General features: G+C 38.8%; 1 protein-coding gene across 1 annotated transcript in view; it reads right to left on the reverse strand.

Annotated features, from left to right (window-relative positions):
- DOPEY2 (dopey family member 2) overlaps positions 1-21,393 on the reverse strand; it is a 45,061-nt gene that overhangs the window by 12,931 nt on the left and 10,737 nt on the right. Inside the window, exons 4-20 of the mRNA XM_009709027.1 lie at positions 18,914-19,103; positions 17,929-18,027; positions 17,102-17,225; positions 16,283-16,383; positions 15,714-15,828; positions 13,276-13,396; positions 12,640-12,759; positions 11,931-12,036; positions 11,262-11,453; positions 9,718-10,405; positions 7,904-8,172; positions 6,941-7,093; positions 5,819-5,919; positions 4,942-5,132; positions 1,555-3,169; positions 823-934; positions 13-201 (exon numbers count right to left, since the gene is read on the reverse strand). Coding sequence (XP_009707329.1) covers positions 13-201; positions 823-934; positions 1,555-3,169; positions 4,942-5,132; positions 5,819-5,919; positions 6,941-7,093; positions 7,904-8,172; positions 9,718-10,405; positions 11,262-11,453; positions 11,931-12,036; positions 12,640-12,759; positions 13,276-13,396; positions 15,714-15,828; positions 16,283-16,383; positions 17,102-17,225; positions 17,929-18,027; positions 18,914-19,103 — 4,486 coding nt within the window. The remainder of the gene's footprint in view (positions 1-12; positions 202-822; positions 935-1,554; positions 3,170-4,941; positions 5,133-5,818; positions 5,920-6,940; positions 7,094-7,903; positions 8,173-9,717; positions 10,406-11,261; positions 11,454-11,930; positions 12,037-12,639; positions 12,760-13,275; positions 13,397-15,713; positions 15,829-16,282; positions 16,384-17,101; positions 17,226-17,928; positions 18,028-18,913; positions 19,104-21,393) is intronic.

Consider the following 21,393-nt stretch of genomic DNA (forward strand, 5'->3'; position numbering starts at 1 on the left):
AAGAACTCCTACTTTGGTTGCCTTAAAGTAGACCGAAGAAGAGCCTTTAGTTGTTCCAAAGAAGTCAGTTGGTCTTTTTTGAGAGTCTTCCCTCTTTATAACGCTCCAAAGAAGGGACATGGTATTAATAATGCGAGGCAATTCTTCCAAAATGGCATTCCTAGCGTTTCTCAGGTTTGCAGGTTCAGCTAAACATGATGACTAGAAAAAACCAAAAATATGACTATTAAAATACATTATATTATGCACCACAGAGTGACTGCTCTTACTCTATAATTAGGAGAATTATAGTCAACTTTTGTAATGACAACTTTAACAATAATTCAACCATGTTATTTCTGAAATATACTGCTGCTACTAGAGTCTACTGAATTTGCCATTCACTATTTTGGCACAGGGAGAATTGATTTGTCTAGGAAATTATTAGGATAATATCCTCTTCTGACAAATGTTACAGGAATAAAAATTGTAGAGAACACATCAGCATGTTATCAACTCAAAAGAAAACAGACGCCTTTGTTAATGACAGAGCAACTGTAGACAAGCTACACAGGACTAATATTTGTGTGACCAAGATCATCATGTACATCTTCTGCTTAAAATTAACTTTCCTTTCTTCAAAAAAAAAAATTAAGTTCAGTCCCCCTCCCTTACACTTTTACTTAGTTCACTTCTTTTGCTGTGCTATGAGGCTTCTTTAATGTCATCTTCTTGCACAAGCACCGCTTTACTACTTACATTCACCTCTGAATGAAAAAGGGATACATAGTTTGATGAACAGGTGCCGAGGCATCAAGCAAGTGGTAGGCATTAAGCACTTACCTTTTTACTTTGATTAGGGTGATCCAGGAGGCAGAAGTGACCAATGGTTGTCAGACCTTCCAAAAGGGTTAGTGGGTAATCAGGGGTAACATTTTCTCTTTTAGAAGTTAAGCTTTGAAAGGGGGGAAGAAAAAAAAAAAAAAAAAGGTTAACAGGTGAAGTGGTATTTCCTTGATTAAAAATTCCAGTAGAAATCTATGCAATAGTTAAAAGAATACTGGAATGACCAGACAGGAATATCAAAACAAAGGATCCACAAACTATGCTTGGACAACCCCATTTTCTTGTCTAGATCTTTCAGAATATTATTCCCCACCTGACCATAGATTGTCAGCGTTCAATTAGTTTTCCCTACCCCTTTCACTTACTGCCTGTTCTGAACAGTATCACTCTGTTTTTCTTCTCCAGGATGTCTCTCCTCAATTAGTCCTCCAAAATCCTCAGTCTTGTCAAAACCGGGAACTTCTTTTTTATTTGGATGGCAGGCAGAGGGGGGACAGGCAGTATCACAGCTGCTGGTTCCCTTTCCTCTCTTCCTCCAGCCACAGCGAGCCCTGCTGCAGCAATACTGCCTGCACCTCACCTGGGCTCGGGGGACAGATGCCTGCGTGGGCAGCAGGGTTTGAGGATCACACTCTGGGAACCACAATGCTAAACCAGTGAGTTACTATGCGCTACTCTGTAGTAAGGGGAATTTTTCAGCATAACAAAGCCCACACTGCAGCCTCTTACCTTGCAGATGTTTTTGCAGATGTCTTCACAGCTTCATTTTCATACTGTTTGACAAGCTCATCCAGGTTTTTACATATCTGTACAACAAATGGTGCCACAGTCCAGCCTAAGGATTTCCCAAAATAGGGTAGGGAACATGTGACTAAGCCGACCCAAGTGGGATGCATCCCGTAGCCATACTCTGGTTGCAAACCTCTAACCACAGCAGAGACGAATAATCCCTGTGAAGTTATGGGGTGTGGATAGACATATTGCATTGCGCCAATGGCCTGCTGGAAATTAAGAGCCTGCTGCCATTCCTTGGAGAGGTCTAGCTGATTCTCCTGCTCCTCATGAGTCTGTCCAAGGTGGTGCTCCAAGACAATCAACACCTGCAAGAGCTTCAGCAACTCAATCTGGAGTGGGTGTTCGCTCCATATTTGATCATGCCCAAAATTGATTAGGCTCTCTTCAAAGAGCTCTTCTTCAGAAACATTAACAACTCCCTCTGCCATAAGCAGTTCATACCGTTTCTGACTTGTATACATAGATGCAGACAAAGAAAGAAGAACAAACTCCTGAATTTTGCATCTTCCTAGCAGATTGCGTATGAACTCGATGTTCTTACTCTCTGCTGCCTTTGCCATGGTAGCTAGCTGGGTCATCATTCTAATCAGGACTTCCACACTTTTTACCTGAACGTCTCTGTTGCCAAGCACATCTCTGTGTGTGACCTTCAAGTAGCACGGATAATATGAGCGCAGAAAACTGAGACAGAGATAAGTGAGCAATTCTATTAGAAGAGAATGGGGACACATGGTTGGGGACTGAGTCTGAAGCTTGCCATAAAAACTCTGCCCTACAAGGGCTTCCTGATGGCGAGCTAAGAGATTGTAAATAAGATTCAAATGTGCTGTGGAGCTGGTATCCATGCTTGTAGTAGCTACAGCTTCAATAAATTCTTTAGGGTTTGTTTTAAGCACTGCCTCCAGAACAGAAAAAGCATACAATACCCTCTTAGAATCATAAGGCTGCAAATATAGTAACATGTGTTTGAACAGAGCCTCAATCATCTCCTGTTTTTCCTTCTGTTGCTTGAGCAACCTAGAATGGGTAATTTCCTGGAGCTCCAAGTCCACCTCTTCATCACTTGACAGAGACTCTGATGCTTGAGTCCTCTCAGAGTCAGCACGCACGAGGTTTAGCGCTGCACTGGATTTGGAGCTTTCAGGAAGGAATGCATTGTGCAAACTCACGTGGTTTGTGGTCTCTTTGCCATCGGTTGCAGCACTGTCATTGTCCTCATTGCTCACTCCTTGCAGCTCCAGAGAAGGAGAAAAAGAGGATGTATTTTCACTGTCATGGCCTGTGCTGGTGTCTGCTGATTCTGTGTGCTCACTATTATCTTGGTCACCATCTGCTTCATGTGAAGTTACTGGATTACAAGAGCCATCGTTTTCAGACTGTTCAGTTTTTAACTCCAGCTTCTCTGGATCTTTTTCCACTTCTGCCCAAATTGCTTCTCTGTCCACGGTAGTAAACTGGCTCAATGGAAGGTTTTCCTCTGAATTGCTCTCAGAGATACCAGACTCTTTCAAAGAGGCCTTTTTCTTGCAAAGCCAATCATGTCTGTCTTCTGAAAAAAAAAGATTTTTTTTTTTTCCAAAGAAAGCATATAATTGTCTATTTCACACATAGAATAATAGAATAGTTTGGGTTGGAAGGGACCTATAAAGGTCATCTAGTCTGCACAACATGCTTTATATTGAATAAATCATTGTAAGGAAAAAAAAAAGGTTAAAAAGCGACTCTGCTCTAGTCTAGTATTAATTGTAATGAGTGGAGCTAAAAAAAACTGGGTTAAGGCAAGAATTACCTTTTTTTTTAAAGGGGTAGAGGAGTCCTAACCTACAGTAAGTGCAAGAGAATAGGATCAAAACATAAAGCACATGCTGTTTCTCTTATGCTACGACTCCCTAAATGTGACAATTTTTTTTATGCTTCTTAAGCATAAAATATTTTTTGAGATAAGGAGAGAAATGAGAAGGATAGCAACAGAGGTATTTTTTTTTTAGTTTTTTTTAAATTATTATTTTTTTAAAGAGCTAATGTTTTCCTTGATTACATGCTGTGGATCAAGGAAGGAATATATTAGCTCCATGTTTGTATAGCATCTAATAAACAGGTCCCCTTGGATGCTATAAATGTCTGCCATCTAACTATTTGCCAATTGAGACAGAAAAAAATTATGCAAGCCCACAGCTTGGTTAACAGTAATGAGACAGACAGGTGACACGGAAGTTTCTGTACACAAAACTATCAGATGCTTCTCCACTGTCTTCCTGCTTTACTAGAGAAAACAGCCTTGGCTACTTGGGCCAAACAGTGCAGTGTCTCATATCCATACTCCTCCCAGCAAGCCCAAACCTGAACCAACTGCCAGCCTTTGCAGGAGTCTGCTCTTGGAGCAAACCCTGGCTCCATACCTGTCTCAGTCTTTCTCAGCTGCTCCCCACAGGTCTCTGTCACACTTCTCTGTTCCACATTTGAACATCTGACACACAGATCATATGTGGTTCACAAATTTAGCCTGTCAAGGTAAAGATGCCCGACCACATTCCTAAATTTAGGTGGCTGGAGATCATCTTCAATTCCAAACATCTCTCTTTGCTTCTACATCCTAGCTCTGGGATACCTCAAGACATATGCCACAAGGGCTCAGCTCTCCTCTTGAATCAAATAGACCTTCTTTGGACAAAGACATTTTAATTTTCAGAAGTTAGCACAATTAGGCAGGGTTTTTTGTGTGGCGTGCCCTAAACAGCAAGATGTGCCTCACAACCTGTCTGATTATTTTAACATGGTGCTGACCGAATCATTAACAAAAAATATCCTGAATAAAGAAATCTGGTATGAGGGTGCATGGTGTGCTGGGGCAAGACTGGGTGGAGAGAGTAAGATTTGCCTGTCCATCCTGCCTGCTGGAACAGTTCCTGGACTGACACAGTCACCAAACTGCTCCTGGATTTCATTTGGTTGCAGACCTAGTTTTGCTCGAGAAGGGATCCTGCAAACAGTGAACACACATGCAGTGTGGATCATCTGGGAATGGCAATGAGAAGTGTGGGACAAGATCCCAGAGCAAAGCAGGGAGCAATCCAAACCAACAGTGTAGGTGCAGCCACCGTAATAGAAATGATCATTAGGCCTTCAATTAGCATGACTTACTCCTGAACTCTGTTTTAGGCATCACTGTAGGTACTTGGATGAGGACGAATCTACAGAACCGATGCAAGACAACTCAGGGTAATAGGATGCCATTGAATTTCAGAGACTACCTTCGGTAGGTGTTCAGGAGTATGCAATGCTATGTTAGCACTTACAGTTTCAGTCCAAGAACAGTTTTACCTGCTGAATTTTTCTGTTTGATGTAGTGGATGGACGTGCGCTGTGTCTTTGGATGAAGCAGCAGCAGCAGGACTGGTTCAAGAATCCGTGCAACATCATTAAGTGAAAGAGCACGGATCAGCCAGCCCTGTGCTGCAGCACCAATTGCGCCATCTGAACAATTGAGACTGTCCAGTACCACAAACAGAGACCTGAGTGGAGAAATCAGAATGAAGAAGTACAATTGAAATCCCTAAAAAAATTAATGCAAACAACAAAATAGTGGCAGGGAACAGACATAGTGCATGTTCAAGTCAGCACCAGCCAATGGCTCATGTCTGCTAACAGTAGCTTGATCATGCACATTTTCCTGAGCTGAGGTCAAGTACACATGCGTTTGTAGAAGCAAGGCCATACGTATACTCACACTCTAGAAGAGCAGCATATTTTAAAGTTCTTTCACGTATTTATTTAGAAAGAACTCTTAATGCTTTTGCCTCATTTTATACAAAGCTTATGGCCTCGTAAATAGGAAGTAAAACTGAAATAAGATAATTTTTTTTTTCACAAGTAGCTGGTTCTATTTTCTTTGGAAAAAAAATCTCACCCACGCCAAGATAAAAAATGTCTGCTATGCAGAAACTTGTTTGCAAGCTACTCTTCATATATGAAGCTCTTTCTATTTTTACAGAAACTTCCTTCACACAAGAAAGTGCACCATGCACACAGTGCTTTGCTTTGCAAAGGTAACAGTGCAAGGAAGCTGAAGATCTTCCTTTTGCTCCTTTTTTGTTCCCTCAACAGAGAATGTTTTCCCACCTCAGAAAAAAGAACAGAATAAAGCATGATATAATTAAATACATAAATGTAAGTCCAAGCCAGTGGAAATGGAAAATACCTATCAAAGGACCGATTGTGAGAAGTCACTCTGCTGCCTTGGATCTCTCTGGTCAGATGCCACATGACAGAGAATCTGAACAGTGCTTCCAGCCTTGTCCCCTTTGCAAGGAAACAAGACAGATACATATTTTTTGCAGCATTTATCTCTGAGTAAAGTTTTAGTGATTTTTAAAACTCTAGCAGAACAACAGTTATTGTGTAGATGAATGCTAATCCTTCTTGGGGAGTTTGAGAGCACTTTCCTATTTGGCAATAGACTAAGCCAAAATGCCATATATCCATGAAAGCACAACCAAAACTAAACAGCCACAGTGTCTGTAGGCGCAAAACCAGATCTGCTAATATACCAAAAATGTATTTCAGGACTCTTGTGTATAAACATTTTAGTCCTGGTTTGGTGTTAGGGAGGTTTAAAAGTTGGATGACAAACAGGAAGACATTGGTATATTAGGTGGTGTTTATTACTGGTAATTTTGTTTGAAAGTTTTTAAAATATTTCCAAACTTTTGAGTTTCAAAATTGCCAGAGCAAAGATATGAAAACAATACCAAAGAATGAAGGTGGCTTTTTAAAGTTTTATTGTGCAAGGCACTTCTCGTAAGTATACTGTAAGTTATTAAAGAACTATTCTGACATTAAACAATTAATAACTGGCTCATGTAAAATACAGCTGCCTTATTATGAGAACTAAATACTAAGGTGGACACATGGTCAACATTATGCTGACATACGCTTACAAAGTAATAAAGTTTTTTGTTGGAATATGAAGTTTACAAAATCAACACAAAATAAAATTATTTGAGAGTTATAGGTGGAGCTGGGTCACTTTGGAAATACTGATAAAACCTGCAAGTTTTTAGATATTACATGATTTGGGCTGAAACTAAAAAAGCTCCAGCATTGACTGACAGAACTTGTATCCAGGGATTAAGTTTAGCAGTAGTCCCATGACAAATAAATCCCAGGGAATTGTAAAGGCGTGGACAGAGTCTGTTGGACTCTTGGAAGGCAGACGGACCATGGGAGTGAAGACGTGGGGTGGAAGGGAACTGGAGACAGTCTGGGAAGCACTGGAACAACTCTACAGTGATGAAGGGGCTTCAGTGAATACATGACTTACTTTATTATGATCCAAAAGCGCGTGGCAGATAATGTCTTCACAGATATTTGCTGATGGTGCCAAGCAGTGCAGCCTGTAGAACAGTTCCACACAGGCAATATGATGCTCCCGTGTCTCTTTGTTCAGCTGATTCCAGAGCACACAGGCTACTCTCTAGGGAAAAATAACAATTAATAATAATAACAATAATAATAATAAGTGCCAGTTCTTCCCTGACTTAAAAGCTTTCCATTGCATCAATGTCCTCTGTTACCAAAACGGATTTCCAAATCATCTTAGTTCAGCAAAGAGCAAGAATTCAGGTCATACACTCAGACCTAAAGGAATGCAACTCTCCTACCCTAGTAGGACAGGTAATGCAAATGTATGTGCACCAGAAGTGAAGAAAAGCATTTCTGCTTCTATTTTCTGGGTCAAAACTTAGCAGATTGTACATGTGTCAGGCACAGCAATTGGAAACACAGTAATTAAGAAAAAGATCTTGGAACCAATGCTCATACCAACACTAATATCAATAAATGGTCAGGAGAAGGAAAGTATCTTTGAAATAATATATATACTCAAAACAAGGATGATGGAATGTTTTTATTGTTATTCACCCACTAGCATCTTCTCTTATGTGAAAACTTAAGAGTTGTATCAAAGTTCTCTAAAGCGTAGCTTTCAAGCTAATGAAACCAAACCCTTCAAGTCAGAAATCAACTATACCTACTCCCCAAGAATTTGGGCACAAAACCAACAAGCAATTTGAGAATAACCTGCCACTTTTCAACATTCTGTTGGGAAGCAAACAAAGAAGAATGCAATTGCTTTCAAATGCTTGTGGAAGCAAAAAACGGCAGTGTGTCACTGTCAAACAAACATGCTGCCCCCAAACATCCATGCAAATAACATTTGCTTTCCCACCCCATCCTTAGAGGTTCAGTGTAGTTGAGCAGTAAAAAAGAAAAAGAAAATTGACACCTGGTAGAAATCTGTCTTCTCTGAGATGATCTTTAGAACTCCAGGAGCAATGGGAGGAAGGGTGACCATCTGCAGCTTTCCAAAGAAGGGGTTGTGGCCAGACACTTTGTACCGCTTCATTCTGTCTTCTATCACAAGTGCGAGTGACTGGGAATGGTTGATCACCTCCAGCAGCGTGAAGATGGACACGTTCTGAACATAGCAGTCATTCACACAACAGCATATTGTCATTAAGGACTTCAGCCATAGAGGGAAGCTGGCATCACAACCTCCTCAGAAGATAAGTGAGAAAAAAAGGTTTTGAATAATCTCAAGGTTATGGTCATATTTCCAAGAATTCTTCAATCAAGCTCACAGGACCAAGAGACAGAAATGACAGCCCAAATCCAACTGTCATGCTACTATCGAGTCCCTTACTTCAGAAGGGACTCACTTCAAAGCAAGTATATTCTTTTCCCTATTTCTCCTAGCAGAAAGGTAGGAGAACTAGTAACTAGTGAACTATTACTAGTAACCCAGTAACTGCTTTCCAGTTTATGTTTATTCACAACCACTTTTTACAGCTGCTGTTTTCCAGCTGTCATTGTCAAAAACAACAACAGAGGTCTGCTGATCCAAGGATGCTCTTTTGGGCAGCGTTGAGGAGTATCATTTCAGAAAACATGAAGCACACAAGGAACTGATACGGCTAACATCAGGTCAAGCCATCTTTATCTGATTATTCACTCAGGAGAGGCAAAGTTTTATTAAGGCTTGACTGGAGACAGTCTGAAGTATGAGTTCACACCTCTGGCTTCAAAACCAAATGTTTTAACAGCTTTACTACCACAACAAAATGACCACTCTTCCTTCTCCACATCAGACAACCTCTGTATCACATTCATCCCAGATGTTTCTTATCAGGTTCTTTCCTTTTGGCTTTAAACCTTACTGTATTTTCCAGGGTGTGCAGTTGAAAAGAATTTTGAAAATAAATTTCTGTAATCCTAGGATGATATTCCAAAGAAACACACTTATGAAAGCAAGCCGCCTAAGTTCAGCTACGTTGCTGACCACATGCACGGCACTGTAAATATGCAAAAGTGTCCATGTCAAGCAGACAGCTCACCCATGTAGATGATGGGCATATCATCACTTTGCTAAAGACAGCAGAAATTTGTAGTGAGGTGAGGAAGAGAACCCAATTTTCCAGTTTCCCACCTCTCCATTCACTACAACCCTATCTTGTCAACTAGCCTTCAGGCCAATAACTTCTCCTGCTAAAGCTAATGAATGAACTCAAATTCCCAGAACAAACAGGCCCTCCAATTATACAAGATTGTTCTTATATGTTAGCTTACATCAGACTCCTTTGAATTCTGAGAGTTAGAGAAAGAACGGGTTTTGCTTTTGTTATGGTTTAGAGCTCCAGTTTTCCACCTACACCCACCTTCCTCTAACACATCCTTTTTTTGCATGTGTTTTTCCTCTAACCCATCCTTTGGTGGGGTGAAGGCAGATTTCCTGAAAAATCCTGAACCATGCCTCAAAGCTCTACAGGCCAGAAGATCTTTTCATCCCTTCAGCTACAAGTTTTGTAGTGAAAGTTTTCAAAAGAATGTGAATTTAAAAAGTTGGTAAAAATTGTCGCTCAGCTGCAAGACACAAAACATCTGCTGATGTGGGTAAGTGATTAATTCCCATACAACTTGCCTTCAGCTCTGCCACAAGGCATTGCTACAGGCCCTGGTCACATGCCTTGCAAATAGCCAAGCTCACACTGCTATTTGCATCCTTAAATGCTCAAGTTGCCCAATAAAGGAATCCTTTCTTACCAGGAACCTGAAACAGAGAGAGATACAACTGTTCCATTTCCTCCTCTGAAAGATAGACTGGGAATGTGGTACAATCCAACAAAAGGTGACAAGCCGCAGAGAAAGCTTCTTTGCAGTCACCTCTAAGGGGTCCCAAGACAAGCATCACTTGTTCTAAGTCCCACTCTTCCTCCTCCTTTTCCTTTTTATTACCAGAGTTGTGGTCAGGAGGATTAGAACTCTTGTTCTTGAATGGTGACCCTCGAACAGAGAACAAGTCTGAAAGCATTTGTTTAAATTGAGGTACAGTGATTTGCTTGGTGTCCCATGGGGTTTTTTTCTTGCTAGCACTTTCAGGTAATTTGTAGCCATTCTCTTTTTTCTCTTTTCCACTCAGATTCATTGCTGAGATGCTTTCGTTACTTGCTTCTTGAAATTGCACTCCAAAAATGTATTTACTGGAAAACTTGGCAACCAGCTCTTGGATGCAATACAAAGTCTTCTGAATGCTCCCTCCTTTCTTCCAGACATCATCTCTCTCAAGGGTCACAGCTGGCATCCCCAAATGCTGAGAGAGCTCTGGGGAAGAAGCGCTTAGACCAATGCCACTGTCTTCTGACTTCAGGGGAGGGAATGGAGCCTCATCCTCCTCCTGCAGCACAGATTTAGTCTCCAAGGTTATGTCCACATTTTCCTTTTTCACTGGGCTCTAAAACAGGAATGTTCATGTGGTTAATGTGGCACTGAGCAGATCATTTTAAACTACGTAGAACTCTGGCAGGCACTGGGGAACAGCAATGACAGAACCTACCCCCCACCCCAGTATTTGCAATTTCCAGATACAGATTACTTTTACAAAATCATGAGACATAGTTGTTTGTAAGCAGTTCAATTCAATTGCATTTAAAACCTAACAAATGTGTGTATAATTCTCACACCTTGACTCATCAAACACCAACAGATCCATAGCTACAGATACTTAGCAAATGGAAATGTTTCCTTAAAATCTATTCAGCACTAGAACAGTATTACATATGTTGGATTATTTCTAGTCAAATGCACATATTTGTTCTACTGAAAAACTTTGGCAGGCTGTGCTTGTGTGATTTCTTTAAGCCATCTATTCCTCATTCCCTATCATGGTCTCTTGCACACAAATAATACCACATTGTGTTAAACTAAAATATTAATTGAAAGCCTTGCAGACCTAACCAGCTGTAAAGCTGGGCTTGATTTGGCAACTCGAATCTTTAGCAACTGCATGATGCTGAGTGCCTTTTCAAAACCATTAAGATCACATTCTTCTCAAGAAGTAGAATTATAGCCCCAGTATCAGACAAGGCTATCCTCCTTCACTGTCACAAATAATTCAAACAAGTCAGAACTGAACACCCAGTGAGAATAACAAGGCATCAGATAGCTCTGGAAGGGGCCAAACAAGGTAAGTTTCAAAAATCTTTACTGCTGCTGTTATCATCTAGGTTTAAGTTAGGAGAATTAGCATTTTAAAATAAGTTATGTCACTAACAATTTTAAACATCTATGAGTAGTTGAAAAACACCTACCCCATTTCCACTTCCTGTCTCAATGTCCAAATAGGAAGGGGGCATTTGTACTTTGCTAAGCACCTTAAAACAGGTCTTTAAAGCATGAGTGAGTTCTGGTAAACCTAATACTTCCATATTTTCCAGGAGAGACTGCACCATGTAACTGAGCATCTGTGGAAGATACTGAGTCTGCACTTCAGAGTAGAGTTCCTAAAATAAATAGGCATTGTTTAAAATAGTTACCACATATTATTATTTCGCTGTCTAGCAACACTGATCAACGATTGGTAAAGTCGGATAAGCTGTACAAACTTGCTTCAGTGCCATTCCTTCTTTTGTCATTCTACATGACAAACACTGAATCATACCCTAAAAATATTATGATAGTCAGCCAGCTACCCATAGACCAAAAAGTCCCAGGAAATTATTTAGCCAAGAAGCAAAAGGTACACTTTTTCACTCCTTTGATAGAATTACCATATTTTAAAATACAAACAATTTTTATTTTGCTAGGCAATAGCATGGGTAGCCATATATAAGCACATCAAACCATACTTTGCAGGAAGGTTTGCAGGCATACGCACATGCATGTCAATTTGCCTGTTTTCATTTTAGGTAGTCACAATATGAATTATTTGATTTTAAGGTTCTTAAGACTTTGAAGCAGTTAACTTTAGGTTGCCTTACCAAAGGAATCACATCAAGAAGAAACACCAATAGTGTACAGAGCTCTGAAATTGTAGGAGGAGCGCTAATATTTTCAAGAGGATATCTCAGCTGTGTGGATTTGTTTCTGGATTGAGAGAAACATTATTATGTAAGATTTTTTCCTGTCAAAATTCTTGTTACAGTAAGAAAGCTTCATTAAAACCAGCACAAAAGTACTGAATAGCTAGGCTTTCTGAAGCAAAGTAAAACGTGACTTCTAATACAGCAGGATAAGACATTCTGTCAAAACCACCTAAACTGTAGCTTGCCTGTGGGATGCTAAAGTGCTTCTGATTTTCAGACTGAATATACATAATCTTACTACTTAAAGTATAATCTTCTTTCTCACATTTAGAAAGAGATAAAAAGATAGATATCTTTATTTTTCTTCAGAAAACACTTGCTCTTCCAAGGAAGACCTCTCCACCTCCCCTCCCAAACCCCTTCCTCCTTTAGCTGTCATTTTGAAAGTAATTTCTTTTGTTCTCAGGTTGCTAGTTTCCATCTAATTGTTTACCTGTTTGCATTCTTAAATTATTTTAGGATGCAACTTACATATCTGTCTGATTCTAATGTGTGTTATACCCCTTCCAGATTTTAAATGCTTCAGTAAACTTTTGTTATCTTGTACAGATAGGTCTTAAGTGGCATTTTTAAGAGGAACACTATGGTTTGACAACATAAACACCTGAAACAGTCTTCGAAACATCTGGTCATGTAATCCCAAAGAAAATCCGTGCTTAAGGATGTGATCAACAAATTGACTGTTTTGACAATTTCCGAAGCATTTTTGTTCTCTTTGATTGCACTGTGTGAAAGGGAAAAAAAAGGAAAATAAAAAAGAAGAAGAAACTGATGTCAGTGATTGTTCTAAAAGCATGCACATCACAGTATCAGCTGATGCATTCTAAAAGATTTCCCCCCCATTCTCTACATGCTAAAAGACATTGATTGTTTTAAATCAAAGACTAAGTCATTCTGGAACAGCTAGAGTTTAAGCATCTTTCTCCCAGATGAAAGAAATCAAGCCTTCAACTTTAGAAAATCAAAAGGCTTAGAGTTCCATCACCAGACTGATTCTTGGGCAATATAACTGATTTTAATCAACATCAATCATATGCAATATACTTAATTTTCTTCTCTGCTAACCAAAGAGGCATCAAGTGTGCGTGGGGAGAAAGGGAAGTCACATAAAAATCTCATCTTCTGTACAGAAGGTTACTTTGTTAAAAACCTAACCTTCCTTAAATTGGTTAGATTTTAATAACTTAGCGTAACATAAATGATACAGTTTCAGTTCATAGTTGAAAACTTGTAGTTATACCTTGCAAGTATGTTGCCACTTTGATTGTAGCTAAGTTTGAGATCAGAACCAAGTGCATCTTTGCAGTAGGAATAAAAGGCTCTAATGACTTCAAGGAACAGATCCCCAACAACCTGTGGCCCTACAATGGAAGGAAAAAAGAGTCCAGGTCTTGCACCAAAGTGATTGCTAGACAGCTCAGTTACAAACTTCTATACACTTAAATTAGGAGTAGCTAGACTAAAAAAATCATGATCACCCAAGTAGGAAGAAAACGCTTATGTGGCTTTTTAAAATGTCAGATTTTCCAGTTCAAATAAAAATTAATATGTAGTTAATTTTTTTAAAAAAATTCTAGTTAAATACCACCTGTTCATTTCAGGAACTTTCAAAAGTGATACTTGGAAAGTCATAGCATTGGTTCTACATTACACTTAAGTCACTTCAGTAAGGCACCTATACTGCAATCATTTGTATGTGGGCATAATTATAACCATAAATCTGCAGTTCACGTGCCAAATATAATCACCATGTCTGTATCCATAAGGAAAACAAGTGGATTTCCCAATACAGATTTAACATAGTAGCCTTGATTACATTTTAAGGGTCAGGAGCTGGAAAAATCAGCCAATTGAGGAAGTTAAAATGCCTAAATACATTAAAAAAATGCATATTTATAAACAGTTTTAAGAAGAAAGTATAAGTTAGGTGTATGCTGACAACTGCACCCACTTTTCAAGGGTCAGCACTTTTGGTTTTTTATCTGAAGTTGTCTATAGAGGAGGTAAACAAAAAATAAGTACAATAACCTAAAAGTAGAACCGTGAAAAAAAAAACATAGTGTATAAAGCATTCCAATGAATGCTTCTAAAAATGAAAAAAAAAAAAGTAAAAGTGCCTAAGCCTAGCAGAAAAGGTCAAAGATTCTTGTTATGTTTTAGTTTGCTACCTTTTAAAAAAAAAAAAGTTGCATTGCTAAATCCATTTCAAAAGGAGGTAAAAGTCATATTGGCTTAAGGCTGAAAAAGATAGATTTTGTGTGCTGACTGGAACACACAAGTTGAACTGTATAATGCAGTTCAGCTAAACAACCTTTCTTTGTAGTTCAGATTAACACTGATTGTCAGCCAAATAAAACACACAATGGGGTAGTATCTGTCATCTACTTTCTAAATTAGATTAATCAAAAAATTTATGTTATAACAACCTTAGTCTCTTTTTCAGCATTTTTGTTAGGAAATAAAAATGCTTTATGTAAGAGGCTTTAATCGCAATAGATTTTTTTAAAAACAGCTAAAAACAGAAAAAGGAAACATTAACACCGCTGTCTTATAAACAGACTAACAACTGCTTCTACTAAGGCAGCATTCATTTGTTAGACAAAGAATCCTTATTTTTCCTGGCAGCACTTTGATAATTCTTTCACAGGAAATGTGCTTAAAAGGACCTTCTTGACCCATGAAAGAGGATAAGCTTACCAGATACAGGAGCCTGCAAAACGAACTGCCACTCAAGTGTTTAGTCTCAGTACACCAGTTTTATTCTAACTCTACAGGCTTAGTTAACAGTAACATCACTCCCCCACCCAGGATAATACCTAGAACAACACTTTGGGATACAGTCAGTCGCTATGACTCTATCAGCTTCTAACAAATACCAGCTAACCAGTTTATAGGCTTCTCATACCTGTCACATTCACAGAATGTAATTTCAAAGACTTATCTATGCATACATGGTTCTTACAGAATACTATTAAATCCTAAAAAATCTGTCAAGTCACTTTGGCTTAATTTTTTGATGGAGAAAGGAGAACCTGTCATTTAAAAGAAGGTCTGGCAGAGCCTCACCCTCCTGGTGCTGGCAACTTTGGCAGCAGTACCACGCTAGGCTAGCTGCTGGTGGGACTAGTGTCTGGAAAAGCAACACGGTCAGGAGAGTCTGCTGCAAGTGTACAGGAAGGCTGCAAGCACAGCCAAGGGTTGGAAACACCCAGGCAAGAGTAATACTGGTGGTTTTCTACACAGAAGTCACTTTATAAGACAGAACAAAAAGAGGTCTAACGTTATTTTAGCAAATAAGCTCCAAGGAATGAATTGAGCAGAATATTGAGGTTAGGCTAGAAGTGGTTCTTTTTAACTGGTCCCTCAGATCGCAGTTCTGGGCACAGAAGAGCCTTATGGGCTCTGGGCTTATGCTCATCAGGATACGTCCATGCTACACAGTGGAGTGCTCTGCAGAAGAGCCAGAGGTGACCTGGAGAGGGTGCTTGCTCCAGAGCACATTATGAAGCAGGTCCAAGGCAAGAAACACAGCCCCCTGCACACCAACACACAACGCACACATATTCAGAATTAGGAAGAATTGTGCAGGGTGTTGTCTTGAGTCCTGTTGCCAAAGGCGATGGACACCAAGTTATAACAGTCATTAGCAGTCGTAACAGAAGTGACAAGCAACATTACCTATTTCAGGTTTGTCAAGAAGACTGATCAGGATGCGGAAGGGTTTCAAATAGGCTTGATGCTGTTCCTCGCTATCAGACTCTGGGAATTTCTGATGTAAAATTTCAATCAAACTCTAGTAAAAACAAAACATCAAAATGTTACACATAGAAGAGTGATTGCCGTTTTATTAAGACCTGAAGTGTTTCTAAATTTGATTTTGTTTAGTACTGACTACAGCTGAACTTCACTTTTCCATACAGAGTAGACAAATCAATGACATCTTCTCCTCACCTGTACTCAAGAGCTGATCTTATTCAGAGAAGCATTTTTAAATAATTCAGGTAGTTCATCAAAGATGCTACCCTTTGGTTTCATTAGATTCCATTTGTATTGTAAGCACATACAATATTAGGATAAATACAGCACTGCAGGCGTTCAGATAGATGAAAATATAACCACCAAAAGGATGCTATCTTTAGGGACACAAAGTGAAGGACAAACCAAGTGGCACAGTCAACAATTCTAGACACAGTTTGTGCTAACATCTGAAAGGATCATAAATACATCTGTATACAATGAACACCAACCTCAACCAAAAGATCTTTAGAATATTTTCCAAAGAAATAAATAGCATGGTCTTCAGAAGTTGTTGAGTCTGGAGCAAAAGTACCACCTTTAATATCAGAGCCTACAAGATAAACAGAGGCGTCAGGAGTACAGAGAAACACTACCATACACAGCACTACACACAGGTCATTTACACAAATATTGAATTGACACTGCATTTTTAACCTTTATCATTTCAACACTGTGCTTCAAACTAATTCACGTACTGTGGAAGGACAGCCCACATGTCACAGTTGGAGGCATCCAGATATGCTATACTGAACATAAATCCAAACCAAGGCCAGATCCAGACGTGGGGTCAGCAAAGGCAGCCTTCATGCAACTACATGGCTGCAGCTCTTGCCCTGTCACTTTTAGCGTCCTCTTACACAGTTAAAAGGAGGCAGTTGGGGAGAAATTGTAGCCCCTCTTAATAGCCCCTCCTTGACAATTAAGCCCACGTGGGAATTAATAAGCTATTACTTCCAGAAGAGCAAGGTTAAAATAGCACCTCACTCCTTTCAGCCCACTGAACCACTTCAGAGTGAGCTATGGATGGGACCAGAAATAACTCATCAGATACCCTGTGATTCAGGACAGCAAAATGAATTCACCTCTGAAGAGAAGACCTGTTTGCCAAATGAATGCTTAATTTTATTAAACAGGTACTTAATAAATGGCAACTGAACAACATTTTATCATCATTCATTAACTGCTGAAAAAGTGTATTACATTTTTAAGCACTGATTTTTTTTATTAGGTATTCAGAATATTGAGTATCACTGTATATTGTACAGTACCTAGCAACCATGCATACAATCTTCTGTTGAGTGACATGTCTCTTCTCAACAATGTCTGTGTAGCTGCTGACAGAATATAGACCAAATCAGTCCTGCGCAATAGAATACTGCTTTCGCTGCAGTCCTAGGATGAAAAAGAAAGATACTTGAGCTGTTTATGAACACTGAAACGAGATAAATTGGTTATTTTTTTTTAATTTGTAATATTAATGTTTCAGCAAGGAAAGGCAACAAACCATCAACAACAATGTATTTTGTATACTAAAAATCTCAAGAAAAGGAATCTGACATAATTGTGATCATTTTCATATTTAAGGTACAGAGCTACAGTTAAGCTAGAAATACTACAGACTTCGTTATGTTATGCCTTAAGACTTAGAATTACTTGCAACTTTCAAAATATTGACTGTACTACTAGGTAAGTTAGGAAATGATGGGGAACAGCTCTTGTTTCAAGTAATATTTAGTCTTTAACAGAAGTATCTTTCTTTAGCGCAGACCATTCCAAATGCTGAAATCCTACTTGAAAAAAGAGCTCGATATTTTTTCCACATGCAGTTTCTCAGGCCTGAATACTTCAAGCACATTCCAAATATCACGCAACATTCATTGCCATAGCACATCTTCATTTGAAGCTGAGAGGCACCAGAGTCTCCTCTACTACTAAAATTGATGGGGGAACAAGAAACTGCAAAATTCGTTCATTGATTTTGAAGGTACAAAATTCAGACATTTGGCAATAACAGAGGTAGGAGCTGGATTGGTTTCAGAGAAGACACCTTCCCGCACAAAGTGCCCATGCGACAATACCAAAATAGTCCTCTTACCAACGCTGTATAAAATGGGAAGAAGAAGAGAATCACTTCTAGAGTGTTTCTTTGCACAAGGACATTTGAATCCAATACTGACATACACAAAGATTTTATCTGTCAAAGGAAAAGAAAGGACAACGGTGTTTTACTTCGTACTAACATTTAAATTACAACCACTGTTAATAATCACAAGGAAAGAAAGCAAACTTGGTTACATGCAAACAATATTTTTTAAATAAGAGGATAATTACTCAGCCATTTACCTCCTGCCCCCAAAACGAATTAAAAAAAAAGTTTTGTGGCATACTGTTAAAAGAATTGTTAATACTTACAAAATACTTGGGTTTGTAACAATACAGAATGTCACAGTGTGACACCACTAGCTACCAGACAGAATGTGAAGCCTCACAACACGCAGATATTAAAGTACTCTAACCAGCATTATAGTTATTCTATAGAACTAGTTATTCCACCATTCAAGTTAACATAAATTACTACCTACTGAAGATTTCTATTTTGTTGAAAAAAAGAAAAGGATACTAAATTTCAGAATTGTCTTCCAGGACTACAAATACTTTGAGAAATCCACATTAAATATTGCATATACTGTATTATAGAAAAGCTGGTCTTCAACCTTAAATGCAAATTCATAACAGGTAAAGAAAAGATGTCAGGTTTATCTTCTGATTTGAAACACAGTCAGTCTTTTAAGGCTATATGCAGTACTGATTACTGAAAACTGCAGAAGCTTCAGAAGACTTGCATTCTGCACGCCAACTAAAATCTGTATTGGCCATTCTCTGCTATATGTCAGGTAAGATGCTCCCATGAAGCAACCATATGAAGCAATTCCCAAGTGTGGACCTTTCAGCCTCTTTCTCTCTCTCCAAAATATTTTTAAGAGCATGTCATTCTAATTTAATACAGAGAAGGCACAACCTGCTAGTATGCTGGTATTATGGTAGGTAAGACTGTTCCACGAGGAGTGTAATGAACTTACAGTGAGCTTATAATCGGTGCCGAGCATGTACTTCTGCTGTTTTCCAGACAGCTCTCTGTTGATATGACTGACAACAAAAAGAGAAGCAGGCAGCCTGATGGATGGGCTGACCAAGACACTGCCCCAGAGTGCTCCATACAACACTTCATGGCCCATCAATAAGGCGAGCTTCACAAGCAGAGCATCTGTTCTGTATGGAAATACATTTGACAGGAGAAAATAGATTTTTGTTAGCTCAGTTTTATACCATAAAAAAGGTAATTATACACAGAAGTAGTATTGCAGTTGACAATTTGTTTAATTTCACAGAATTAGCATTGTAGTTGACATAATTTATTTAATTTCTTAATCTTTGTATTATCACTATTGACCTTTTCACATGAAAATGTCCGCAACTGATTGTACAGTCAAAAAAACATTCAATTCCTGTCACTGTGCACACTCACTGAAACAAAGTTTCTGTGCATACTTTGGAAACTTCTCCAGTAATTGTCTGCAAACATTAAGCTCTGACCAAATTACTGCAGTAGCTCTGATTGCAAAATATTTATGGTGAGAGGTATGCAATGTTGAATTGGAAATAATTTAAGCTGATGTTAGACTCTGAAAGCCAATTTTATCAGTCTAGGAACTGGAAGATATCCTACATATTTGTACTTACAAATCAATGGGTTCAATTTGTAACAAAGAAAAACATGCGATAAAATAACACGCTGTCAGTTACTGCACACGGGACCGGTACACTGAAATGAGTTTAAAGGCGATCACATTGGAGGTCCTATGACTGAAGGCACATTCTCTGCTTTGGCAACTCTGTCAGTACTCTGGTATTTTACTATAACATAGAAATTAAAAGCTCATGTGAGGAATGTAGAAGTGAGAAAAGAGGAAGAAGTCCAGCACAGAAGAGGGAACACCCCCCCTCCCCAAATCTGATGTTCTTTTCCACTTCTTTATAAAGTAGGCTCAAGCTGTTTTTTTCTTTTCCATTTTGTGTGTGTGTGAAAGCAAACTCAAGCATCTCTGTGTGTGTTTAAGAAGGGAATAGTGTCTAGGCTGGAGCACAACCTCAGCTATTACTTCAGCCACTTTCAGGAACAGCAGGGGAGGTATTAGTGCTAGTTCTCAAAGCTGAAGATTCTTAAAATGTTCAGTGAAGAGTCTCTCATGAAGCTGAATTTAAAATTAACACATCTTCCAACAATATCTTGGTCCCTCTTTCTTGCACCAGAATCATTACAATGAGTAAGCTAAAGAAAGACTTTCTCATATAATTTTTATGTTTCAAAAAATATCATTATCTTAATTTTAGCATAAATCTTTCACAGTGAAATATATGGTCAGTTCCTGTCTGTGATTCTGTTTGCTCAAGGCAAAGAGGAAAACAATGCCATCAAGAATAGTGGAAAAAAAGGTATAAAACCAGAAGTTGGATCTTGGAAATTAATCTGCAGTTCCCATTAACTCACTACTACAAATTTAGTCTGTTTCAAATAAGTTCACTCTCCCTAAAAATGCTTCAGACAGACAAGAGATTTCGTTCCAAAGGATCCCCTTTCTCCCCCAAGTCCCCAGCAACTAGCGCTGCGGGAAAGAGAGAACTATACACCACCACTGATAAGCCTGCCTGACAAAAAGCACATACTAAAATTCATGTTTCTATAGCAGATGTATAAGAGGTATACACTTGTCCATGGATCCGATGTTCTGGAATTGGCAACTGCATGCTACTCACCAAGCTGGGAACACATGCAATCTACTCTTAGCCACTCCAGCTATTCATATGAGCCTTCATTTAATACTTGTTTTTTAAAAAAGGCATTAGACGTAAAAGTATTTTGCTTATCAACTGTAACCTATGCAGCCTAGCATATCTAACTTTTTTTTTTTGTGTAAAGTATATGCACAGCCATTTAAGATTCAAAAAGGGCAGAAAGAACAGCCAACACATCCAGATTGGTGATACAGAAGGCAGTACATTACCAACGCAACGTTTAGTGACTCTTTAGGCAAAGAAACATTTGGATGAAACCTACAGTGGCTGAGCTCTTAGAAGGTCTTACAAAACAGTTCTGGTAACTGGAGTAAAACTACTACACAAACGGGTGCCAAGCTGCTCTTCTCAGCGCACTTCCTCACCCTGATGTTATTGTACTGAATGCCATTGTTGTTACTGCCAGGAACACCCAAAAATGAGAGAGAGAGAAAATGTATTGTGAAAAAAGTAAGAGTTGCCTCTTGCTCATGTTTTCAGAATGTGGAGTTAAGCATCTGGTATAGAAATACAGGAAAGAATTCAGTTGCTCTCTCACGTTACAATATTTAAATAGAATTTATCGACAGAGCAGTGTTTTGGGGAGTCAGCTTAATTATTTAGGAGTTCAGAGGAGCTTTAAGAAACAGTTTTTATTCCCTTCTCTCAGCATATCTATTTTTAACCCTTCTTTTCCTCTTTGCTCCTCTTCTCCTGAGGTGAAAGT

This window comes from Cariama cristata, unplaced genomic scaffold, assembly GCF_000690535.1.
Source record: "Cariama cristata isolate BGI_N322 unplaced genomic scaffold, ASM69053v1 scaffold17631, whole genome shotgun sequence".
NCBI lineage: Eukaryota > Metazoa > Chordata > Aves > Cariamiformes > Cariamidae > Cariama > Cariama cristata.